At 39.9% G+C, this 27938-nt stretch overlaps 1 protein-coding gene across 29 annotated transcripts in view; it reads left to right on the top strand.

Moving 5' to 3' along the window:
- Positions 1-27938, top strand: part of LOC137564200 (protocadherin gamma-C5-like) — a 669033-nt gene that overhangs the window by 367369 nt on the left and 273726 nt on the right. Inside the window, exon 1 of one of the 29 annotated variants that reach the window (XM_068277723.1) lies at positions 3089-5679. The exons of 26 other annotated variants lie outside the window; for them this stretch is intronic. In XM_068277723.1, the coding sequence (XP_068133824.1) occupies positions 3232-5679 (2448 nt within the window). In that variant the 5' untranslated portion in view covers positions 3089-3231. Of the gene's footprint in view, positions 1-3088; positions 5680-13836; positions 16413-22018; positions 24603-27938 lie in introns of those variants that run through there. 2 more of the 29 variants (XM_068277724.1, XM_068277720.1) reach the window with 2 other exon arrangements.

Here is a 27938-nt window from a genome sequence, read left to right as displayed (position 1 = left end):
ACCAACTCCTAAAAGCCGAATTTATGATGATTAAAACAAGATATAGATCATTTAGGTATGATAAGTAGTGATAAAGTTATTGGTGAATGAATTGGAGGAGTGCTGACAGGGGAATAGTGCTTCTATCCTTAAGAAGAAAACAACTCTAAAGTGGTTAAAATGCTTTACCCAATAGAAAGCTGTACTTTAAGCATAAAACATGTTGATTACTGGAGACAGAATCTGTATTTTTGTTAGGAGTTTAATTCCATTTATGTTTTAGATGAACGAATTGAATATAATCCCCAGAAGGGAATCCTACAAAAATCACTGTCACTTCAAATAACGGGAATTTCACTTACAATACTGATCTATTTGTTGTTGTAACATTAACAAGTGCACTAACATGGCTACAGACAAATTGCACACATTTTATTCTGTCCAGTCCTGGAGCCAACAGTGAATATTTAATAGTTACTTCCCTTACCAGCAAATGGAGAAAAGAAAATTAAACTTAAACATTAATTCCATTTTGTTAAGGGACATTTGATCCCTGACTGCTAGGATTTCTCCAAACATTCTTTATAGTATTTCTGCATTAACACTTACATTTATATTAACACATTTAATAATAGGCATATTACCCATTTGGTGGTGTATCCTTTCACATTCTGTAATGCACCAATAGCTGATGAGGCATTATTTAATTGTCTTGCATTATATAGGCCTTGTCCCATATAATACAGTGTTGAGTGGAGCATATTGTTGCTGGCCACAGAGGAGCATGTAATGATAGGGCATTTATTCAATATAAAAGAATAGGGCCACCTGTCCGCAGTTTCAAAATGCATCCAGATGTATTTTTACTTATGCACCTTGCACTATATATGTGAACATAGTAAAAAGTGTATGGTATCCCCAGGTAGCAGCGGTAACAGCTGGTAGAGAGATATGGACCACTGTGCTCCATAGCTAGAATAAATATTATTCTCCCTTTCTCAAAAACAGTATATTGCAGGTAGCTCTAAAACATTGACTTTTTTTAAATCACACAGATTTTAAAAAGCAGTAATCGGCAAACATGTAATTAATCTTGAGGCCCATAAGTACCAACAAGTAGTTGAAAAAGTAGTAAAAAATTATTTACAATATTGTCTTGCTTGTCGGTGGTTTAAAGGGTATTTTATTTACAAGTTGTGAAATATACCTAAGTAGAAAACTAAGGTCAAAAATGTAATTGCATATGGGCCTGAAAGCAAAAAACGTGATTAGCAATGCAATCCATTGTTGAAATTGATTTGTCAGCTATTTTGAAAGTCAGTTTCATATTCCAAAATAGACTGGTACATTATGTAATCTATTGCATATCTATAGTATGGCTGTTGTTGAAGCTCCTAACCTATGATGGCCTACAGTGCTGAATAAAGGCTGGGCTGCTGTCTATGTATGGCTGATTTGTGAATCTCCACACTTTAGGGTTGATTCAGTGACATATAACTGATGGGATTACAGCATTTATTCAACAGAACAGCTTAGATTTATCTAACTTTAAGGCAGGTGAGTTAGGACTCAGTACCACCATCTGTGAGCTGCAGTGATCTCAGTATATTTTATCATATTTGCTCAGTGGCCACTGCCATATTTATAAGTATTATCCTCTGGTGCTCCCTTTTCTATTTGGCAGCTTGGGAAATTTCTTGCTGATTGTAGTCGTCTTCTCATGTTTATTGCATGTTCATATCTTGTTGTCTTGTTGACTGACCTCTTTTGGACTTGCTAGAAGAATCTCTGGAGGAGGTTTGAGCCCATTTGTTCAACTAACTTCCTGCCATTTACTTGACACCACAGCTTATATACTTGACCAGTGCTTCTGGCAGGCACACTTGGCCGCTCATTTTAGCTGTTGTGAAAAATGCTAATAATCTAGTGTTTCCTGCATTCATCCTTGTGTCTCAAACTGTTTTTCTAGAGCGCAAAGGCTAATTTCACACATGGCACGGTGAGATTGTGGTGATAATCGCACCACAAAATTTACCACACACCCTGTGGCAGACAGCACCAACAGGGTGTTTTGCATAGCTCTACCCCCCACTCAGTGGTGTGCTCCCTGCTGGACAGAAACTACGTCACTGAATTTTGAATGATTGGCGCATGTATACAGCACCAATATCGAAGGAAGCATGCAAGATTCAGAGGGTCATCTGGACAGACATTGGAAGCATGCCAGATTCAGAGGGTCATCTGGACAGACATTGGAAGCATGCAAGATTTAGAGGGTCACCTGGACAGACATTGAAAGCATGCAAGATCCAGAGGGTCATCTGGACAGACATTGGAAGCATGCAAGATTCAGAGGGCCATCTGGACAAACATTGGAAGCATGCAAGATTCAGAGGGCCATCTGGACAGACATTGGAAACATGCAAGATTCAGAGGGTCATCTGGACAGACATTGGAACCATTCAAGATTCAGAGGGCCATCTGGACAGACATTGGAAGCATGCAAGATTCAGAGGGTCATCTGGACAGACATTGTAAGCATGCAAGATTCAGAGGGTCATCTGGATAGACATTGGAAACATACAAGATTCAGAGGGTCATCGCGCTTTGAGTCCTCCAGGAGAAAAGCTCGATATAAATGTTATTTGTCTTGTCTTATTTGTCTTGTCTTGTCTTGACAGACATTAAAGCACCCCTCATCCTGTAGGACATACAGTCAATAATAGTTATGAAAGATGTCAAATAACTCTTTTTAGAACTCGCTAGAAAATACAATATTTTTTTATTTGAGGGGGATTGATTGAAGATTCTCTACAAGCAACTTTTTAAACAATTTAAAGATATTTTATCAAGAATAACATCATAACAAAAATCTTTCATAGATTTTTTTATTTCAGTTAAAAAAAAAGTTATGCTTCCATATAGTAACATGTTAATTATAATTTGTTTACTATGGCTGAAAATATTACTAATAACCACAAGAGGTCACTGTTGTCATCCATTCACAGTATTTAGATACAGCACTAGCTCTGTTCAGGCTATCAGTGCGCTCTCCTCCCCCTGGCTCAGTGACTCTCCCTCCCCTCTTTTTGCTCACACACAAAGAAGAGCTGTTCCATTAGGGATCAGGACGATGTTTTCTTGCTATAGATGGATTCATTTTACAGCAATTCAAATGGATTTATAAACAGCAGGCGCTGTGGATTACAAGGCATCTATGATACACCAGATATCAAGAAGATATTGTGAGATATGGACATCAGGGGCTGCTCTCTTTGTTGGAAATGGCAAGTAGCATTCTCCCTTCTCCTGTGTAGCTGGGGCTGTGTCTCTGGGCAGCTTCGTTATTCTATTGTGGAGGAGTCTGATGCAGGGACATGGCTAGGAAATGTAGCTCAGGATCTGGGCATAAAACAGGCAGAGCTTGCCCAGCGCAGGTTACATTTATCATCTGACAAATACCAAAGATATTTAGCTATAAATAAGGACAATGGAGGCTTGACTGTAAATGACAGGATTGATAGGGAGAGCCTGTGTGGATCTAGTGTGAGCTGTTTGCTGCATTTAGAGGTGGTGGCTGAAAATCCTTCAGCGCGTTATAGCCTAGATGTAGAAATTTTGGATATTAATGACAATTCTCCCACATTTTCAGTTAATGAACATTTTATAGAGATTACAGAATTTTGGACAAGTATAGGTACTCGATTTGCCTTAGAGATTGCAGAAGATTTGGATGTTGGCATTAATGGTGTCAGTCAGTATACATTAAATACGAATCCTTATTTCTCATTGTCTGTAAAGAATCGCATAGATGGAACTCTTACTCCTCAGTTGATATTAGAGAAGGTGTTAGATAGGGAGGAAAAATCAGAACACCATCTTATTCTCACAGCTATAGATGGTGGAGAACCAGCTAGATCAGGCTCCTGTCATGTAACAATAACAGTGCTAGATATTAATGACAATCCACCTCTGTTTAATCAGTCAGTTTATAAAATCAAACTAAAGGAAAACCTACCTATAAATACTGTTGTCTTAACATTAAATGCTACAGATCTTGATGTTGGTGCAAGTGGGGAAATTGAGTATTCTTTTGATAGCCATACTTCTAAATCTGCAAAAAAAATATTTGCTTTGAACGGCTTAAATGGAGAAATTTATGTTAATGGGACTGTTGACTATGAAGACATTAATGTTTATGAATTATCTATTAAAGCAGTAGACAAAGGGATTCCTAAATTAGAGGGTGGCTGTATGGTTCACATAGAAGTAGAAGATGCAAATGATAATTATCCTGAAATTTCCTTTGCCTCACTGACGGATGATATTCCAGAAAATGCACCTCTGGGAACTGCTGTAGGCTTTATTAGTGTGAAAGATGAAGATTCTGGGAAAAATGGAGAGGTGGAGCTTATGGTATCCCCTAATGCTCCATTTAAAATCAAGAATATTAAAAATCGTTATTCACTGGTCACTGATGGGAATCTGGATAGAGAGAGGATATCACAGTACATTATTGAGCTGACAGCTACTGATTTGGGGTCTCCTGCTCTGTCCAGTAAGACCACTGTTATTCTCAGGTTGTCTGATGTTAATGATAATGCACCAGCATTTACACAGACTACTTATAATGCTTTCATTAAGGAAAACAGTGATCCCGGGACTCTGCTATGTACAGTATCTGCTACTGATGCAGATGAGGGTGATAACTCTGATCTGGTTTACTCTATAGTGGAGAGCCAGATAGATGGATCCTCTATATCCTCTTTTGTTTACATCAATTCTAATACTGGTGACATATATGCTCAGCGTTCCTTTGACTATGAGCACATCCAGACTCTACAAATCACCATAAAAGTAGAAGATTCTGGCTTTCCAAAGTTATCATCTACTGTCCCTGTCTGTATATTCATGTTGGATACAAATGACAACTCCCCCTCCCTGCTGTATCCAGAGCACTCTGAGGATCTCATTGTACAACAACGGATCCCAAAATCTACAAGTGCCGGATATCTGGTGAACAAACTGTCTGCAGTGGATCTGGACTCTGGTCACAATGCCTGGCTGCTCTTTAACCTCATTGACCCCGGCAGCTCCTCATTGTTCCAAGTGTCTAAACATACAGGAGAGGTCAGAACTGTACGAGGATTGCAGGAAACAGAAAACACAGAGCAGCAGCTTGTCATCTCTATCAGTGATCATGGGGATCCTCCATTATCTACTACAGTCACTGTGCTGGTCAGTATAGCAGATGAGGTGGTAGTAGAGAGGCCCAAATCTGGTAGTTTATTGCCTCATTCCAAACCATCTTCAGATGTGACTTTATATTTAATAGTTTCCCTTGTGGCGATCAGTTTAGTTTCTCTTGTGACATTTATTATATTGCTGGTGAAATGTCTGAGGAAGGAAAGTTATGGTTACAGCAGCAGCTGCTGCTTTCTTACTGGATCTGAATCCAAACCATACCTGGATCAGTACCAGCCGGCTCTGTACCTGAACACAGATGGGACCTTAAAATACATGGAAGTCAGGATGGTCCCTCCAGGAGTCCAGGGACAATGTTACCAAACTAATGTGCCCCCAGCCCCACAGCAACGGGACTCTGCTTTTCTGCAGTCTCTGGATTTTCCACAGTTAAGGGAATTAGTCAGAGATGCTGATACCAACTCAGATGTCAGTTGCATGAATGATCCCAGCAAGGTGAGATTTTGTTAGACATTTTTATTATCTCCTTTTTATTTACTGTGAAAATGTAGAATTTTTTACATATAGAAAACTTCTTTAGATTCATTTTTTTTTCCATTTTGACTGGGAAATTGTATTGCACTGTTAAATATATATTTATATTTACTTTAGGCTGGCAATATGTATTGCGATATCATTGTAAATTTTTTATTCAGTAGTTTGCTAATAGCATATTACCTAAGGGCCCTTTTACACTTAATGCATTGGTATACTTTAGTGTGCGTTAGTATGCCTTAGTGCGTGTTGGTACGCTTTTTTTCCATAGCAGTGCATTGTGAAAAAGAACACGCATAATGGGAACTGTGCCATAGGTAAACATAGCTTGAAAGAAATGGGGTGAATGGAAAGCCCGATATCGTGTAGTATGTTAATAAGGTGATGTCTGATGCAAACACACACAATGATTATACTCACAAGGACGGGTCGCCTCCAAGGCAACCACTAGATAAGCAGGCAGGGAGAATTGTAACCTGACCCCGCTCAGGGTTAAGAAGTCGCTCTCTGTAGATAGAAAGAAATGGGGATACACCCCTCCACCAAGGGTGGACTAAACAATTATGTGTTATAACAACAGAGGCGCCAAGTAGAGTAAAATTAGTTAAAGTTGTTAAAAAGAGGGAAGTGGGTGGACTCGCCTCCCTTCTGAAAAAATGGCCAGACAACGGGCAGGTTACTTCAAGTTTAAAGTAACATTTATTATGAGCTCCAAAAGTGGCATTTTTGGAGCTCATAATAAATGTTACTTTAAACTTGAAGTAACCTGCCCGTTGTCTGGCCATTTTTTCAGAAGGGAGGTGAGTCCATCCACTTCCCCCTTTTTAACAATTGTAACTAATTTTACTCTACTTGGCGCTTCTGTTGTTATACCACATAATAGGAAAACATAGGCATTACTTTGAAAATCAGTTTTCTTTCAGTTTTAACTTAGAGCAACTAATTAAGTGTAAAAGGGGCCTAAGGATAGGAATATGACGTGAGTCTCAGTGATACTGTGACACTCAAAGGCTCTGGAAAATTGCATTCTAGTAGAACTGTTTTGAATGCTAATTGTAAATCAGGGCTTTAATAAACAAGACAAGTGTGGTATGCTGTCGTAGCCAAAGAATATGGTACAGGTACAAACTGTTCCAATGAACGAAGCTTAGTTGCAAACCTCAAAGTAAACGTGTACTTAAAAAGTGTTTTTTTAAATTATTTTTTGCAAAAGTAGTAAAAAAGTACGATACTCAAACATTGGAGGAACATAACATAAACCCTAAATACACAGTGGCCCTATATTACAAAGTTGCAGAACACTTGGGAGTAGTGTTGGTGTTTGAATTCAGTGGAATGAATTCTAAAATTAAAATAGTTTCACACATCCCACTTCAGCACCCAAAGCAGTGGGCAGGGTCACAGGGAGTTCACTCACTTGTGTTTCATGTGACGCATGTGACTCTGATGGTTACTCTCCCCTTGCGTTGGCAATGCCTGTATGAATCTTGGTCATGCCAATACAGTAAAGATATTTTTGATTTGATAGTCCTTTCAAGCCAGACAGCTGAAGAATCAGAGTTATGTGAAGTACAGTGTGAACCACAAGTGAGTGAACTTCCCATGACCCTGTCCACTGCTTCCGGTGCTGAAGTGTGGTGAGTGGGAGAATTCAGGTTTCAGAATTCATCCTCTCGAATTTGAACACCAGCACTCCTGGGGAGTGGTGAAGCACATGTATTCCAATAATTCTGCCAGGATTCACATAATAACTATCTAGTACTAGCTGGCAAAGAGTAACAAATCCCAACTGTGTCATATCAGATCATAATGAACAATGCAGAAAAACTAATGAAATAATGGTTGTGTAATTGCATTGGCACCTGTGATAAGGACTGTATATTATGACTCGGTGGCCACCTGGATAGGCGGTGCACACAACTGCAATTACATGACCACGTTTTTACTTACTTTTTAGCCTACCTCACTATGATCTTATAAAACCCACATGAGGGTTGCAAAGTGCAAACATATGACTTACAGTAGCAAACAAGTCTAAAAAAAAATCCAGTCTAGTATAAAGGTCCAAAAAGGTACACAGAATAATGATTAACTATATATAATTAAATGCTATTCAGATGCATTAATTACAACACAACTTTAAAAGGGTTAACTTAATTATTTTTGTTTGCCAAAAAATGTCTCCTTTGCATGTTCAAATTTACACATTCGTTGTATTCTAACATTGTGTCCGTCAACAGGTATAGAGTCTGAAGGACGCTTATTAGCCAAAAGCGTACCCCTTTTCTTTTAAGTTTGCCAATAAATGTTATCATCCTGATTCAAAACGCCCTGCTTTTTACTGATAGCTAACACAGTACAATATTCTGCTGCTACTTCTATTCATAGATAAGTGTTTGAACAGTTTTGTGTTTGTGGGACAGAGACTGCTTGGAGCTCCATCAGACTGAAACTAGTGTAAGCAAGACGTGGCAGTGTCTTTTAATTAACAATTCAATGTTGTACAGAACTTTTAGGGAAGCAAATTTGGACTCTTGTGTGTTTAGACGGCTTGATCATCTGTCATAGTGTAAGCAATGTCAACTACTGCTACAAATGAGAGTACCGGCTGGTGCCTAGCCTCTACCAGGTCGCCTTTCTGGCAATATAGTTCCAAACTCTGACATGGAAAAACGAGGCAGCACACTGAAGGCTACTTACAGTATGAAGTTGTATTAAAAAAAGAAAGCACACAACATGTTGTGGTCCCTTTGGACCTTCCTCAAGTGTACACCTGAGGAAGGTCTGAAGGGACTACATCATGTTGTGTGCTTTCTGTCTTTAATACAGTTTTATACTGCAAGTAGCCTTCATTGTGCAGCCTTGTTTTTCCATGCAGGTGGTTTGTTATTTGCAATGTTTTTTCCCTGGGCGGAAGCTGTACTCTAAGCATAAAACAAGTTGAGCACTGTAAGTACAAACAGTATTTTTTTCATTACTAGCTGTTGGGAGTTTTGTTCCCTTTCTTGATTGTGTTGTACTGAGTAAAATCCCAAGAAGGGAATATGAAAAATGACTACCATTGCAAAGAAATGGAGGATCACTTTCTATACTCCCTCTTCAGGTGTAATATAATAATGTAATATAACAAGTGCACAAACAGGCCTGCAAACAAATAGCAGACTTCCTAGCAAGGGTAAAAAATGATCTTAAATTTAGTCTGTCTAAGCCAAGATCAGGAGTAAGCTATTTATGCTTAGTGTTGTTGACAGTAAATAAAAATCGGTTTGAAGTGCCACAGTCGTTTTTAAAGGCCATCCGAACTGAAAGGGGGAAAATTAGGTTTACTTACCTGGGGCTTCTTCCAGCCCCTAACAGTCTATCTGGTTTCTCACTGTAGTTTAGCTGCCATGCCACTGTCCCCTCTGAAAGATTCCTGACCACAGCTGTGGTCATGGGCTAATGTGCATGCCTCTCTCTATTGTGCTCCCATGGCTGGGTGGGTTTTGTGCTTGCACAATTTAAGTCTTTATGAACTGGGCAAGCACAAAAATATAATGGCCACAAGAGCACAATTGAGAGAGGCGTGTTGATGCGCCTGCAGATGTGCAGTAGCTCACAGCCACAACTGGCACAATATAGGCCTATATTATAGTATTCTTGCATTAGCTTTTAACTTTGGTGGTACTTACGTTCATATTTCGTAATACACAAAATAGGTGATGAAGCAACATTTACTTAGGCCTTGACCAATGCAACACAGTCCTGAGTGGCACACATTGCTGCTGGCATAGGGTAGTAAGGGCCCATTCAATATAAGTGAATGAGAGTTACCCATCCACCACTTCAAAATGCTCCCAGATGTATTTTGATATCCTAGAACACCAGCAGTGTAATTGGCACTACATGAAGTGTATAGGTATTCTGGTTTTCTCCCACGTCCTTAAAACCTACAGGAAACTTAAATTACTGTATTTTTCGGACTTTAAAGGGATACTGTAGGGGGTCGGGGGAAAATGAGTTGAAGTTACCCGGGGCTTCTAATGGTCCCCCGCAGACATCCTGTGCCCGCGCAGCCACTCACCGATGCTCCGGCCCCGCCTCCAGTTCACTTCTGGAATTTCTGACTTTAAAGTCAGAAAACCACTGCGCCTGCATTGCTGTGTCCTCGCTCCCGCTGATGTCACCAGGAGTGTATTGCACAAGTCCAGTATGGTCTTTGGACTGCGCAGTATGCTCCTGGTACCATCAGCGGGAGCGAGGACACGGCAATGCAGGCGCAGTGGTTTTCTGACTTTAAAGTCAGAAATTCCAGAAGTGAACTGGAGGCGGGGCCGGAGCATCGGTGAGTGGCTGCGCGGGCACAGGATGTCTGCGGGGGACCATTAGAAGCCCCGGGTAACTTCAACTCATTTTCCCCCGACCCCCCTACAGTATCCCTTTAAGACTCACTTTTTCTCCCTCAAAAGTGTGGGGAAAAAAAGTCACTGCATCTTATAGTGCAAATGCAGGCAGTTCCTGACTTGTGAATGCCTGCCAATACCAACCTTCAACCCGTCACAATGTTAGGGACTCCCTGTACTGTGCCCATGCAGAGGGGGACACAAGGGGGACACAAAGGGGCATAGAGGAGGACACAAGGAGGACAGAGGCAGACACATGGAGGACACAGGAGGACACAAGGGGGACAGAGGACAACACAAGGAGACACAAGAGGTACAAGGGGGCGTGAGGTATAAAGGGGGCATAGTCCACAAGACGCCCCTTCACCATGGATGCACCAGATTTAGTTTTTTTCCCTGTCTTTTGTCCTCTAAACCTAGGGGCATCTTATGGTCAGGAGCGTCATATAGTCTGAAAAATACGGTAATTGGCTTTCCCATAAATTGACCCTGGATGGACATATGACTATAGTCAAGATTAGATTGTGAGCCCCTCTGAGGTACAGTTATGGATAAGAGTATATATACCCTTTAAAGCTCTGCGGTAGATGTCAGCACTATATAAATACAAAATAATAATAGGATCTTCAAGCAGCGGTGGTGAGAGGTGATGTGCGCCAATCAGTTCCATTGGTTCTGTGGACAAGTGATCTAGTGATATTCCAATCATGGTGCAATACTCAGCTTTTAAAAAACAACTTTTTAAAATAAAATATGTTGCAGGTATCTGTCAGCTCTTAATTTTAAATACATTACTTTTTAAATGTAGTAAACAGCAAAAATTCAATTAACAATGTAAGCGGCAAACTTGTATTCAACAGTGTGATCCTGTAGTGAATTGTTGAAATCTGAGTGGTCTACTAATTGGCAGCTATTTTGACATTTATTTTTATAATTTCAAATTTACTGGTGCATTATCTGGTCCTTTGCATGCCTGTACCTGTTGTTGATGTTCCAGAGCTTTTCTGGCCTACAGAGCTGAACAAGAATTGGGCTGCTGCCTGTGGAAGTTTTGGTAATCTCCAAACTTTATGGTTGGTTTAGTGATCCTAACATTGACACATTGTCAGGCAACAACAGGCAATTTTGCAATACTCCCATGTTATCAGAATTAGATTAAAGGTGGCCAGTAAGCCCTACTACTCAACAAGAAGAAAATATATATTTGCTTAGCATGAACATTGAGGACATAGGAATAGTGATCCACTTCATCCTAGAATTATCACCTTGCAAAGGAGAAAAGAAATATGGGGGGGACTTGTATAGCATTCTTTCCTTAACGTGGTGGTGGTACATAGGCCATGTGCTGTGTCTCACTTGGTTAATAGTTTTATAAAGGTAGATGCTGCGTGAGATTTTATGTTCTTTTGTGGTACATTCCTTGGCCTGCACAGGACGGGTATAAGTGTCTGGACTGTCTGACTAATTTGTTTGTACACCCTATGAGATTGTATGAGATTGGGTTGTCTAAAGCATTAGGTTAGCATGTTTCCTGGTGCATAGAGGAGTGCTACTGTAGGGCCTGATTCCCACAGGCAGAAAAAAATGGTCTGTTTGCGGATCCTAACGGAACGGATCCTAACAGATGCAAACTGATCTAATGTTAACCTATGGATCTGTTTACGTTGGACTGTTAGAACAGATCCATTTCACACGATCTGCTGAATGGACTGCAAATTTGGTTCTGCAGCAATTTTTCCGGACTGCTGAACCAAGCGGAACGGAAGCTGAAACACTACATTGGGGGCAATGAGAAGATGGATCGTTTCTTCACACCAGTGAAGAAACGAACCGTTCTAGACAGCAAAATCCACTCTGGGGGTGGTATGGGGAAATGGAAAGTAAGCAGCTGATTGGCAATGGAGTGAAAACTGATCCGATCGACTGGTAATCAAATTCCTTTTCACAGATCCGTTTCCGTTTACCACTTAATTGCCAGTGGGAACAGGGCCTGATTCGGAATTGAGTGGATATTTGTATGATGTCAAATAGCGCACAAACCTGCTGGGGCACTTAGTGTAAGTGAAAACTTAACAATTAAATAATAGATATAATTTCAAATAAACCCTATAACATGTCACTAGAAAATAAAATATTTTTATTGGTTAGGGCAGAATTACAAAAAGTGATTACAGAATATTCTTTACTACTTTTTTTCTGTCCACAAATTCCCCTTCTACAGTATTTGTAACAATTCATTATTGAATGTTTAGTATTCGGCCAATCATCACTCATATTTTTAAAATGATTTATGAATTTCAAATGTGAACTATGTAAGTTACATTTAAGCTACTACCAGGTATTAAAAAGATTTCAATAATTTGATCATTTGAATCACCAGAATATAATAGTCTTTATAAATACTCACAGAATGCCAATGTTTGTTTGTTTGTGTCTTAACCTTCCTGGCGGTAACCCGAACGTAGTTCGGGGTAAGCCGCGCAGGAGGATTTCTCAGGCCCTGCTGGGCCGATTTGCATTTTTTTTTTTTGCAACATGCAGCTAGCACTTTGCTAGCTGCGTGTGCACTCCGATCGCCACCGCTCCGCGCCGATTAGCCGCCGCTCGCCGCGTCGCGCTGCCCCCCCAGACCCTGTGCGCTGCCTGGCCAATCAGTGCCAGGCAGCGCTGAGGGGTGGATCGGGACTCCCAATGACATCACAACGTCGATGACGTCGGTGACATCATCCCGCCCATTGCCATGGCGACGGGGGAAGCCCTCCAGGAAATCCCGTTCTTTGAACGGGATTTCCTGATCGGAGATCGCCGGAGATGATTGAAGTGGGCGGGGGGATGCCCTGGGCTCGCTACATGATTTAAAAAAAATTTTTGAAAAAACCTGCTGCGCTGCCCCCTGGCGGTTTTTAATAGACCGCCAGGAGGGTTAAGCAAGCATCATATTTTAATTATTCATAAATTATTTGTAAATTATTGGTTAGAATAAATATTTGTTGAAGAATAGCAGCAATACAGTTTTTATTCCTATTAAAAAAAATAAAGATTAAAAACTCTTCTTCACCTTAAAGCGGTATAAAACCCTGACATAATATTCAATAAAAACATGTTTTCCTACTTTTTATATGCCATATGGTTATCATATTTGCTTTTGTGCATAAGTATTATTATTCATTTAGAAATGATACGTTCCCAAAGTACACTTTTTTTGCTCTGAAAGCTGACTTTGCATTTTATTCATAACTGCTTTATTCTTCTTCTAACTTAAGAAAAAATGCTTTCTGATGCTTTCTGATTGTCTCACTGTCTTCAAGAGAGTTTGCAGTGTCAGAAAAGGGTTTGTTTACATTTCACACTGTATACAATTAAACGCAAGATAACAATATCTCTAGTTCGAATTCGTCCAGCTTTCCCTGCAGGGAAGCTTCTAAGGCCTGTGTTTAACCCTTTAAATGCTGTTCTAGTAAAAAAAATGCTGGTTGTATATAATATGCTGTAAATAACCTATTAGAGCCAAGAAGAAATGCTGGGTTTCATTCTGCTTTAAAGGGTGATGTATAATTTATTTAAAAGAATGAAGGTATTTGAAATAACCAGAAGAGGTCACTGTTGTCATCCATTCACAATATTCAGATACAGCACTAGCTCTGTTCAGGCTAGCTGAGCGCTCTCCTCCCCCTGGCTCAGTGATTCTCCCTCCCCTCTCTTTGCTCACACACAAAGAAGAACTGTTCCATAAGGGATTATGATGATGTTTTCTCGCTTTGGGTGGATTCATTTTGCAGCAATACAAATGGATTTATAAACAGCAGACCTTGTGGATTACAAAGCATCTATGATACAACAGATAAAAAGGAGATATTGTGAGATATGGACATCAGAGGCTGCTCTCTTTGTTGGAAATGGCAAGTAGCATTCTCCCTTCTCCTGTGTAGCTGGGGCTGTGTCTCTGGGCAGCTTCGTTATTCTATTGTGGAGGAGTCTGATCCAGGGACATGGCTAGGAAATGTAGCTCAGGATCTGGGCATAAAACAGGCAGAGCTTGCCCAGCGCAGGTTACATTTATCATCTGACAAATACCAAAGATATTTTGCTGTAAATAAGGACAATGGAGGCTTGACTGTAAATGACAGGATTGATAGGGAGAGCCTGTGTGGATCTAGTTTGAGCTGTTTGCTGCATTTAGAGGTGGTGGCTGAAAATCCATCAGAGCTGTTTAGACTAGATGTAGAAATTCTGGATATTAATGACAATTCTCCCATCTTCTTATCTAATGAACGCATTATTGATATCACAGAACTAGTTGCAATTCCTGGTGCTAGGTATGCCTTAGAAATTGCAAAAGATTTGGATGTTGGTGTTAATGGTGTGAAGAACTATATATTAAATTCAAATCCATATTTCTCTTTGTCTGTGAAGAATCGTAAGGATGGGACTCTCATCCCTCAGCTGATACTAGAGAAGGTGTTAGATAGGGAAGAAAAATCTGAACACCATCTTATTCTCACAGCTATAGATGGTGGAGAACCAGCTAGATCAGACTCCTGTCATATTACCATAAAGGTGCTAGATATCAATGATAATCCACCCGCCTTTAACCAATCAATCTATAAGATCAGCCTAAGGGAAAATCCCATTTTGAATTATGTAATTTTAAAATTAAATGCAACAGATCTTGATGAAGGAGCAAATGGTATAGTTATGTATTATTTTGATGATCACACATCTGAGGTTGCAAAAGAAACATTTGCTTTAAATGAGCACAATGGTGACATTTACATTAATGGAACAGTAGATTATGAGGAATTACGCTTTTATGAATTGTCAGTTAAGGCTGTAGACAAAGGGATTCCTAAACTGGAGGGTGATTGTGTGGTTCAAATAGAGGTAGAGGATATAAATGACAATTATCCTGAAATCTCTTTTGCTTCAATGGCAAATGAGGTTCCAGAAAATGCAATTTGGGGAACTGCTGTTGGATTTATTAATGTTGCAGACAAGGATTCTGGAAAAAATGGTGAAGTGCAGTTGGATTTGTCTCCAAATATTCCTTTTAAAATCAGAAGTATCAAAAATCGTTACTCCCTGGTCACTGATGGGAATCTGGATAGAGAGAGGATATCACAGTACATTATTGAGCTGACAGCTACTGATTTGGGCTCTCCTGCTCTGTCCAGTAAGACCACTGTTATTCTCATGGTGTCTGATGTTAATGATAATGCACCAGCATTTACACAGACTACTTATAATGCTTTCATTAAGGAGAACAGTGATCCGGGGACTCTGCTCTGTACAGTATCTGCTACTGATGCAGATGAGGGTGATAACGCTGATATGGCTTTCTCTATAGTAGAGAGCCAGATAGATGGATCCTCTATATCTTCTTTTGTTTACATTAATTCTAATACTGGTGACATATATGCTCAGCGTTCCTTTGACTATGAGCACATCCAGACTCTACAAATCACCATAAAAGTAGAGGATTCTGGGTCACCAAAGTTATCTTCTACTGTCCCTGTCTGTATATTCATTTTGGATACAAATGACAACTCCCCCTCCCTGCTGTATCCAGAGCACTCTGAGGATCTCATTGTACAACAGAGGATCCCAAAATCTACAAGTGCCGGATATCTGGTGACCAAACTGTCTGCAGTGGATCTGGACTCTGGTCACAATGCCTGGCTGCTCTTTAACCTCATTGACCCCGGCAGCTCCTCATTGTTCCAAGTGTCTAAACATACAGGAGAGGTCAGAACTGTGCGAGGATTGCAGGAGACAGAAAACACAGAGCAGCAGCTTGTCATCTCTATCAGTGATCATGGGGATCCTCCATTATCTACTACAGTCACTGTGCTGGTCAGTATAGCAGATGAGGTGGTAGTAGAGAGGCCCAAATCTGGGGTTTTATTAGCTAACTCCAAGTCAGGATCAGATATGACGTTGTATCTAATAGTTTCACTTGTGGCGATCAGTTTAGTTTCTCTTGTGACATTTATTATATTGCTGGTGAGATGTCTGAGGAAGGAAAGTTATGATTACAGCAGCAGCTGTTGCTTTCTTGGCGATTCTAGTTCAAAATTCTACACAGATCAGGGTCAGCCGGCTCTGTTCCTGAACACAGATGGAACATTAAAATACATGGAAGTCAGGATGGTCCCTCCAGGAGTCCAGGGACAATGTTACCAAACTAATGTGCCCCCAGTCCCACAGCAACGGGACTCCACTTTTCTACAATTTTTGGATTTTCCGCAATTAAGAGATTTTATTAAAGATGCTGATACCAGCTCAAATGCAAGCTGTGTAAATGATCCAAGTAAGGTAGGTTCATTCAAATTTTCTTGGCTTCCTAGTTAACTTAGCATCAATTAATTAAATTGTTTTCCATAAACTGTTTACATAATTTTTGGAAAGATTGCACATCCCTGCTCCTCACTAATATTTCATTAATGGTGTGGTCATTTTTTGGAGTGTTGCAATGACGATAGTAGGACGCTCTGTGACTTTGGTACTCATGCTCAGGTCTCTGACAAGTGGCACTGTGTCCCAGAGCAGCAAGTATAGCAACAGGAAAATATATAAAAGAAGCAAACTGCAACTGAAATATAAGCTTAGATTGACCTTCTTGCTTGCATGTTGGATACCCTTTAGTGATCTCTTAAAGGCCAACTGAAGTAAGAGGGATATGGAAGCTGCCATATTTAATTTGTTTTAAGCAATACCAGTTGCCTGGCTTTCCTGCTGACCCTCTGCCTCTAATACTTTAAGCCATAGACTCTGAACAAGCATGCAGCAGATCAGGTGTTTCTGATATTATTGTCAGATCTGAAAAAGATAGCTGCATTCTTGTTTCTGGTGCTATTCAGAAACAAATGCAGCCAAATAAACAGCAGGGCTGCCAGGGAACTGGTATTTTTTTTAAAAGGAAATAAATATGGCAGCCTCTATATACTTTCACGTCAGTGTCCTTTAAGTTTATCCATGGTCAACAAACCATTCTCCAAGTTGCAACAATAACTATGTACTTGGAAAAGCAGATTGTAATCTATTCTTAAAGTGATCTAACACCCAGCATTTCAACTTTGCTTTAAAAGATTGCTTACAGCTTACAAACTATTATGCCAGATTTATTTTTTTAGCAGAAATTCACTGAATAGGTTAAACATGACATTTTAGTGTTGCATTTAGCTAGAAATCTGCATCCCTGCTGAGGTTTAAATACAAATGTATCTATTTACAATGTAAATAAACAAACACCTCTCTGAGGGAGCACAGAGGGCCTCCCAGACAGGCTTTTCAGAGGTCGATTTGCATTCCAAACAAAAATACATTTGTATCTAAACCTCAGCACCGACGCGGATTTCTAGCTAAATGCAAAACTAAAATGTCATGTTTAACCCATTCAGTGAATTTCTGCTTAAAAAAAAATCTGGCATAATAGTTTCTAAGCTGTAAGCAATCTTTTAAAGCAAAGTTGAAATGCTGGGTGTTAGCCCGCTTTAATGACACCACTAAGCATGTCTAGATATGGAAGTTACCCAAAGACATGATCCTGCCTTCTTACAGAACTTTCTGAAGGCAAAAATTAACAGCATTAAGTAACTTCAAGTTTTCAGATAACATTCATCAACACTGAACCAAAATAAATAATGTATAAACTTTATTGAAAACATTCAACATTATTAAAGGGAAACTAAACTGAGAGGGATATGGATGTTTCCTTTTAAACAATACCAGTTGCTTGGCAGTCCTGATGATCTCTGTGGCTGCAGTAGTGGCTGCTCACGCACCACACAGCTAATCCAGTATGACTTCAGTCAGAGCACCTGATCTGCATGCTTGTTCAGGGGCTGTGGCTAAAAGTATTAGAGACACAGGATCAGCAGGAGAGTCAGGCAACTGGTATTATTTTAAAAGGAAAAATCCATATCCTTCTCAGTTTTGGTTCCCTTTAAGCATGCTTTTTAGAGGTTAAAAGCATTTAAAAGAATACTAATATCTTTTTAAGTGAGTACATTATCGATGCAACCGTTAATCTCAAACTACTCAAACATATAAAGGGTTGAATCCTATATCATAGATCAGATCAGGTAAACATGTCCATAATGCATGTATTAGGGTAGATACCTGACATCACATATATTTCTCTTTTTTGTATATACAGGTTTAGATGAAGTTTTAAATACTTTATTATACTTTGATGTGACTTTTGTTTGTTTGTGTGTGCTGTACTGTAAAATAACAGTGAATCAACATGTCCTCATGTCTTAAAACAGAGTTGTCTAAGTAATTTGTATTCTATGCAGGGTTAGTTTCAACCTAATGAACCTGACATTATTATGCAGCTTGCGTACAAAGAATAAATGAATAGTAATGAATTAATTTGTAAAAATGTATGCTATATGTGTTGTGTGTATGGGGGGAAGGGTGCAGATTCTTACCGCACCTGCTATGTGCCAGCGTCCTCCTCTCTGTAGTAGTAAAAGGCCCATTTACTTGCACTGAGTTGGCAAGGTCAGCACCCATTGACCCGGACATACTATGCTGTGCATGTATAGTATGTCCCCTAGCCAGCCTTGTGACCACACTCCCCAGGTGACCACACTCCCCATGCATGCACGCATTTAGCATGATATGCAACACATACCTTAAAGCAAACAACCAATGTAAAGTATGCTTCACTGCATCTGTAAATGCGCGTTTTCCAGTACTGCACTAAGTGCTTCACTTTATACTAATGGGTTCCACTTAATCGCACTGTTAACATGTCATTGTATAAGTCCAAGCAATGCGATTATTTTGTCTGATGAAACCTACCACTACACTCCAGTGTGTACATAGCCTAATGTGCCTCTCTCCACTGCTGTTTCACCTCCATTAATTTGTCCAATGTATAAACTTTGAATGGCTAAAATTAATGAACTGGCCTTCTTAGTGGTCAATATCATACATTTTTAAACTAAGCAAGTCATACATGACTAATGTGACATCCCATATAATAGTCCACCATGAAAGTAACACGTTACAAGGGACATGTTGGCAGGTGTGGAAAGCTTTTTGCAGATTTTTTGAATAGCTTAGTTGCAATCATTCTATGTAGACTTAATACGGCTAGGCTTCAATTCTGAATAAGACCTAGATAAGGCCTGTAAAAGTAAAGTGTTAGAGTATACAAACCAGGTGTGTTTAAAATAACTTAAAAGGAACCCAAGGTGTGAGACCTATGGAAGCTGCCATAATTATTTCCTTTTAAACAAAACCATTTGCCTGGCTGTCCTGTTGATCTCTTTGGCTGCAGTAGTGTCTGAATCCCACACCTGAAACAAGCATGAAGCTAATCTTGTCAGATTTGTCATGGACATCCAATCTCCATGCTTGTTTATGGTCTACGGCTTAAAGCATTAGATGCAGAGGATCAGCAGGAAAGCCATGCAATGTGAAAGTGAGGCCTTCGTCAATTAAGCAAAGAACTTGCATTATGTATTTTACATAATTAATACTTCCCAGCTATAAACCTCATTCTAAGTTCTGTACACAAAAGCAAAGGCATTCAAGAGTATGACAAAAATACTACACATAACATTTAGGGCTTGATTCACAAAAGAGTGCTAACTGATAGCACGGTCATTTTTGCGTGAATTTTCACACGCAAATGTGAATTTTTGTGCGAAATGGATATCGCGATCGCGCAAAGATGCACGCAAAAACAGCCGTGCTATGAATGTGTATTCATGCCTCATTCTGTAGAAGTACATTATTCCACATTATCTTAAAGCTGGATTAAACTCTACGTGTGACGAATATAATAAACAAATATTGGCACCCATACAATAACGGCACTGAACCTGTAACACCTTTTCCTCTGTCCAAAGCCTGCACCATGGTAAATACTTTTCTTCTCTTTATATTCATTCTTGGAGAGCATCCATCTTGAGCTCCAAAATCGCAATCACACCAAAATCGCATTAAAATTGTATTTTCAGAAAAATCGCAATCTCACCCAAAATTGCAATCACACTATAATCGCAAATGTGGCAAAATTGCAATCACACCCAAAAAACGGGGCACAGTGGCATGTACACAGGAAATTACCATATCTCTGTGCCTCCTTTGTGCTGCTCTAAGACCCCCAGGTGCTGGCAATTCAACTTTATAAATTCCAAGAGGTGGCCTGTCGGATTTCTCATACAGGTAGGGACATTATTTTCTGTAACAGGATGTCCACAGCCAGGGCAGTGCAGGCAGGGCGACCAGCCTGGGCACACACCAGCAAGTAGAAGATAGGGGGAGAAGAACATAACTGCTAGGGAGCTGGTGACTCTCGGTGCAGCCAAATGGAAGAAGAAGATTACCAGCTCAATCGCCTTCCTTGACTCCTCCTGGGCTGCCTGTGTCAGACGTCAAGTCATCATCACGTCACCACCGCGTGATGACACCTGATGTCCTGTAGCGGTACTGCATGCTGTCAGTGCGCGGCACCCATGGAGGAGTCGGCTTTCCAGGCTCTCTTCACCTGTGTGTTTTCCTGGTCCCTGCTTCCTCCTGGATGAGCGGCTGGTCACTAGTAAGTAGGTAGATCTACTTGTGACCTGTGATTGTGTCCCTAAAGAGTAAGGGTTCCCAAGTCCACAAGGGGGGGGGGGGGAGGGCACAATTTTTACAGCCTCGCCCTGGGTGCAATTTAGCCTAGAAACTGCCCTGTCCACAGCATAACCAGCCTATGACATGCCTCATCCCCACCTGCAGCAGCCATATTGTTACTATATGGTCCATCAGAGGATAACCTGATGGTCCTCTTGTGCACTGCGCCTGGGAACTGTACACATATAATGTGCACAGGTGAGGACCTGAAAGTACTTCAGTGGTCACAGCCACATTGAAGAAAGAAGATTTATCAAAAAAAGAAAAAAATGAAATGAACAGTGGAGAGCGTCGAAAATGGGCATATCAGATTCCAGAACTGGCCCTGGTTAAGGACGTACTCAACTAATGCACTGGCTTAGGAATATCGTTTTTTGTGCTGCTTTGCTCCAGCAAGTGGAAACAAACAGCTTAATCCTTTGACGGCTGTGCAGCAGACGTTCCATCCTCAACAAGGTCTCCACTTTACTAATCTCCCTAGACACTTCAGCTTCTGAAGGGTTAATCAAATATGTAATTATCATACGCATTTTATATGTAAAACAGATGTTTAAATTCCCCATCCTGACAAAAAAATGGGTCAATATTTTCTCTTTCTTTAGCTCTCCTTAGATGTATTCAAACATTAGTAATAAGTAATAAAAAAACAAACCCTATTACTAACAGTTTTGTGCTACTCTCAGCAATACCAAGATATTTTTAACTTTGGCATCTAATTCGCGCTTTGTGGTCTCCAGTTTCACACCATGTAGTCTCATGAGATGCTTTTTCCATTCACTCGTGACTCACTATTCCACCAACTTTACCATATTCCAACAGAGACTTGCATTGCTACTTGCTGTAAGCCTCCAAAATCACCATCAAAATATGATGGTTGGGAAGAGCCAAAAAAAAGAAATACATGTTAAAATTATTACATGGAACTATTTTGACAAAAATTACAAATAATAATTAATTGTTAATTGTTAAAATACAACATACATTTTCATTTTTAAGCTTCTAGGTTAAATTCTGTGAAGTATCTTAATCAAAATCTTTCCATATAACCTTGCATTCTGACATAGGTTAACAAAATGCAACATTGAATCTAAAGTGCCACTTTTGACTTGATATCCTCAGTATATATTTGAACATGAAGTTCACATTATTGGCCAAAAGAGGGCAGCCTTGGCATACCTAGCTTCATAGCTCAATCTGTTCAGTTTAGCTGTACGCTCTCCTCCCCCTGGCTCAGTGATTCACCCTCCCATTTATTTTCCACACACAAAGAAGAGCTGCTGCGCAGACAACAGAATGCCGTGGATGTGTATCCCTATGGAAGGATTACATTTCTCTTGGTAAAAACAGGAATTCATGACCTACAAGTATTTTGGATTACAAAGGATCTATGTTGCATCACATACCAAGGAATCATTGTGAGATATGGACATCAGAGGCTGCTCTCTTTGTTGGAAATGGCAAGTAGCATTCTCCCTTCTCCTGTGTAGCTGGGGCTGTGTCTCTGGGCAGCTTCGTTATTCTATTGTGGAGGAGTCTCATCCAGGGACATGGCTAGGAAATGTAGCTCAGGATCTGGGCATAAAACAGGCAGAGCTTGCCCAGCGCAGGTTACATTTATCATCTGACAAATACCAAAGATATTTTGCTGTAAATAAGGACAATGGAGGCTTGACTGTAAATGACAGGATTGATAGAGAGAGTCTGTGTGGATCTAGTGTGAGCTGTTTGCTGCATTTAGAGGTGGTGGCTGAAAATCCTTCCGAGCTGTTTAGACTAGATGTAGAAATTCTGGATATCAATGATAATTCTCCCACATTTTTAATGAATGAATATTTTATACAGATTACAGAAATATTTACCAGTCCAGGTACTCGGTTTCCATTAGAAATTGCAAAGGATTTGGATGTTGACATTAATGGTGTCAGTCAGTATACATTAAATACAAATCCATATTTCTCTTTGTCTATGAAACATCGTAAAGATGGAACTCTCATCCCTCAGCTGATATTGGAGAAGGTGTTGGATAGGGAAGAAAAATCAGAACACCATCTTATTCTCACAGCTATAGATGGTGGAGAACCAGCTAGATCAGGGTCCTGTCATATAAATATAACAGTGCTAGATATTAATGATAATCCACCTGTTTTTAATCAGTCTTTATATAAGATCAGGTTGAAGGAAAATCTCCCTTTAAATACAATTGTATTTTCTTTAAATGCATCAGATCTGGATGAAGGAGCAAATGGAGAAATTCAGTATTATTTTGATAGTCACACTTCTGAATCCTCAAGACAGTTGTTTGATCTGAACCAGCAGACTGGAGATATTTTTATTACAGGAAATCTGGATTATGAGGAGCTGAATTATCATGAATTGTCAATTAAAGCGGAAGATAAAGGGTTACCCCGACTGATAGGGGATTGTCTAGTTCAGGTGGAAATAGAAGATTTGAATGATAATCCTCCTGAAATCTCTTACACCTCCTTAAAAAATGAGATTGCAGAAAATATTCCATTAGGAACTGCTGTAGGACAAATAAATGTTAGAGACAAGGATTCTGGTAAAAATGGGGAAATACTGCTGGACATATCACCAGACCTACCTTTCAGAATCAGGACTATAAAAAATCAATATTCTCTGGTTACTGATGGGGTTTTAGACAGAGAGAAAATTCCCCAATACACTATTGAACTGACAGCTGCTGATTTAGGATCTCCTGCTCTGTCCAGTAAGACCACTGTTATTCTCAGCGTGTCTGATGTTAATGATAATGCACCGGCATTTACACAGACTAGTTATAATGCTTTCATTAAGGAAAACAGTGATCCGGGGACTCTGCTATGTACAGTATCTGCTACTGATGCAGATGAGGGTGATAACTCTGATATGGCTTTCTCTATAGTGGAGAGCCAGATAGATGGATCCTCTATATCCTCTTTTGTTTACATCAGTGCTAATACTGGTGACATATATGCTCAACGTTCCTTTGACTATGAGCACATCCAGACTGTACAAATCACCATAAAAGTAGAGGATTCTGGATTTCCAAAGTTATTTTCCACCGTCCCTGTCTGTATATTTATTTTGGATGCAAATGACAACTCCCCCTCCCTTCTGTATCCAGAGCACTCTGAGGATCTCATTGTACAACAGAGGATCCCCAAATCTACAAGTGCCGCATATCTGGTGACCAAACTGTCCGCAGTGGATCTGGACTCTGGTCACAATGCCTGGCTGCTCTTTAACCTCATTGGCCCCGGCAGCTCCTCATTGTTCCAAGTGTCTAAACATACAGGAGAGGTCAGAACTGTACGAGGATTGCAGGAAACAGAAAACACAGAGCAGCAGCTTGTCATTTCTATCAGTGATCATGGGGATCCTCCATTATCTACTACAGTCACTGTGATGGTCAGTATAGCAGATGAGGTGGTAATAGAGAAACCAAAATCTGGTAGTTTACTGATTCATTCCAAGCCATCATCAGATGTGACTTTATATCTAATAGTTTCCCTTGTGGCTATCAGTTTAGTTTCTCTTGTGACATTTATTATATTGCTGGTGAAATGTCTGAGGAAGGAGAGTTATGGTTACAGCAGCAGCTGCTGCTTTCTTACTGGATCTGAGTCCAAACCATACATGGATCAGTACCAGCCGGCTCTGTTCCTGAACACAGATGGAACCCTAAAATACATGGAAGTCAGGATGGTCCCTCCAGGAGCCCAGGGACAATGTTACCAAACTAATGTGCCCCCAGCCCCACAGCAACGTGACTCTGCTTTCCTGCAGTCTCTGGATTTTCCACAGTTAAGGGAATTAGTCAGAGATGCCGATACGAACTCAGATATAAGCTTCATGAATGACTCCAGCAAGGTGAGGAATAACATATTTTGCCTTTCTATCCTTTTTCTAACTCATAAAATGTTTTCATATATCTTGACTGTCTCGTCTCCACATTCTTTTATCTCTCTTTCTGAAATGTGTTGTAGAGCAGCGTGTAAGATGTCTGAACAATAGAAAGCAATATTTCTGCCCACATTTGTAGTATACATAAATAGGTGAGACCATAAACATTATACATTCTGAATCTGTTTAAAAATACATGCACACTTTTTTCAGGCTTTTTTCCTGTTTTACAGTTTTTTTCATAAATCCTTTCTTCTGTTGTGTATGCAGCTGTGATCTTTAATAATTCAGTAAAGGCACTGAGATCAATCAATGGTTGGCAAGACAAATTTTTGATGTATCATATAAATTCTATTTTTTTATACGTCCAGTTTTTACTGTTAACCCATTAGCAGCTTAAAAGGACGTATCTTGCCTGAGATAAGTGCACTGCTTTTGACCTCTGCCGGCAGAACTCGTTGTGCTGTAAATTCTTGGAATGCTTTGATGTCTCTCTGCTAGCAGAGATATAGAAACTGAAAGCAGAAGTCATCTGTTATTTTCTCACACTGCCCCCTAGTGACAAGTGGCTATACATACACATTACAGCAGTATTAATTAATATCAAGGAAATGTAGCAAATAAGAAATAAAAAAGGTGCTAAAATGATTTGTCCTGGAGCACTTGCAAGTCTCTAAATACATTGGCAGCTAAAGGGTTAAAACTTATACATGTAACAAAAGGTTCATCTGTAGAATATGAATGGAGCTCCTTGTTATGTTGGGAGTGGCCAGTATGTGATGTATGGCAGACAGTTAATTGGATTAAAGTGCACAAGGGCCCATATGCAATTCACTCTTTCTCCTGACTTTTCACCTAGGTGATATTTTCACACCTTGTCATAAAATGCCCTTTAAACCATCAGAAAGCAAAAAAATTCAACAAAAATATTTTTATAGCACTTTTTCAACAACTTTGGGGTACTTTTTCAATTGTAAAATGCTTAAAAGTCATTTTCAAGTGAAGATGAAAATTATCTCCAAGGAGATAACTTAGGAGAAAAAGTTAATTGCATATGGCCCCTGGTGCTTAAAAAGTTATTGCTGGTGTAATCGCACAACTTTATTGTTATGTTGCCTTCACCCCCAGACCACAAATAAAAATAACAGCCATTTTCAAGCATTCCACACACATGCTTCACCCCTCCTCTGGAATCCTTTGTCTCAACACATCTGTCACTGCTCAGCCTTTGATATCTTTAAACATGCCCTCAAAACTCTCTTTTTCTGTCAAGCATACATGCTACCTTAGGCCAGTTCACCTTTAGACCTCTGGCCAAGTTGCACTTCCTCCACACTGCTTTTAGGTATGCATATTGTATACTACCCCACCTCTTGTTCCCCCCATTCCAACTTTTTTTTAGTCAAGGGCCAAGTCAACATACTTCAGACTGCTGGGGGGGGGGGCAGGGAACATACATAAAATTATGTTGAAAAACATTACATCGAGTATAGGTATTGATTTCCTCCAATCATGCCCTGAGAATTCCCAGCAATCATGTGGCGCCCGATGATTGTCTTTGTGCACCAAACAGTGAAGCATACCCAAGTGAAAAACTGTCATCCAGTTGGACAGCAGTGTCACCTGATGCAAAATTTTATTGGAAGCCAGCGAATTACTGCTTGCTGGCTTCTACAGTATGTGGATAGGTTTGTTCCAGCACTGCTATGCTATATGTGGGCTGAAAATATTTAAAGGTGCAGTAAGCTGCATCTATAACTTTTACATTTTGTGTTTGGGGGCCAGTGGGCAATAGTTTGAGTACCACTGCTTTAGATTGTAAGCTTGCAAGGGCAGGGCTCTCTCAATTTTTTGTGTTCTGGATTTTGTTACAGATTTATTCATATTTTTTTCTGTCTCTGCTGTTACCGATTCTGTACTTTGTACTGATTCTGCATTGTGTAACAACTCAGCATTGTGTATATTGGTGTTTACCACTGTCTGCATTATTATGTACCCCATGATTGATTCTTACTGTGTACAGCGCCATGGAATATGGTAGCACTTTATAAATCAATAATAATAATTCCTTTTGCATCAAATGTAGTCAAAGATTGATGCCAAACAAAATTAATTTTCCTCTGAGTTGTTAGGATTTCAAAAATACCTCACTAATTTAAGAATTGACTCCTATAGCATCTGTGTTGCTACAGGTTTTCTAGATGTTTATATCAGATTCAGCACAAGAAAATGTATTTTAAAAGCTAACACTAAATAAAGCAGAACTCAGAAAATACTACCACATTTGAAGCAGTTTTTTTCAGCACAGGAAGATTTGGGCGCAGCTGGCACTACCATAGCCCGTAATAGGAATTACGGCTATAGCGGTGCTCAGTGAATAACTTCGGCACCGTCAGAAGATGGAGCTGAAGTTGCTTTTAAAATACTATAATTTGGCCTCCAGCAATAGCAGGAAGCCGAATTATATCATTCCCCACCATCCACATGGACCTGAAGGGGGAATGGTAATTAACGTCGCCGGGAACTTGTGCAGCAGCAGGATAAGCCATACTGGCTGTATCCTGCGCCCAAGTCTCCCGGTGCCAATTTCATATGTATGCATCACATTTGGTTTTACCTAATCATGATTTTACAAATATCAATTTTCCTGTACAAAAAAAACAAGCTAACCTCAAAGTATTTAATGCTCAATTACTTTGCAGTGCAGTTGTTACTTAAACCCCTCTTCACTGGCAGCAATACTTTTAAGTTGTATCTGTGCACTTGCTGCATATCTTTAGATTACAAGCCTTAAACAGGGTCCTTCCTCCCTGTGTATCCAACCTGATCATGCATCCTGCTCACAGAATAACGTGAACTTGAATTACTTGGACTACTACTGTAGTGTATCATCTGGCATTGTGTGTCTTAAAGAGAATCTGTATTGTTAAAATCGCACAAAAGTAAACATACCAGTGCGTTAGGGGACATCTCCTATTCCCCTCTGTCACAATTTTGCCGCTCCCCGCCGCATTAAAAGTGGTTTAAAACAGTTTTTAAAAGTTTGTTTATAAACAAACAAAATGGCCACCAAAACAGGAAGTAGGTTGATGTACAGTATGTCTACACATAGAAAATACATCCATACACAAGCAGGCTGTATACAGCCTTCCTTTTGAATCTCAAGAGATCATTTGTGTGTTTCTTTCCCCCTGCAGCTATAACCCACTGAATAATGACTGGCTGTTTCTTCCTGCAGAGTGCAGACAGCTCTACCCATCTGTAATTCCTCAGTATGTGAAAGCCCAGCCAGCTCAGAGGACT

This window comes from Hyperolius riggenbachi, chromosome 3 (assembly GCF_040937935.1).
Source record: "Hyperolius riggenbachi isolate aHypRig1 chromosome 3, aHypRig1.pri, whole genome shotgun sequence".
Taxonomy (NCBI): Eukaryota; Metazoa; Chordata; class Amphibia; order Anura; family Hyperoliidae; genus Hyperolius; species Hyperolius riggenbachi.
Note: the sequence above shows the minus strand (reverse complement) of the source record. Positions and strands in the feature narration are given on the sequence as shown.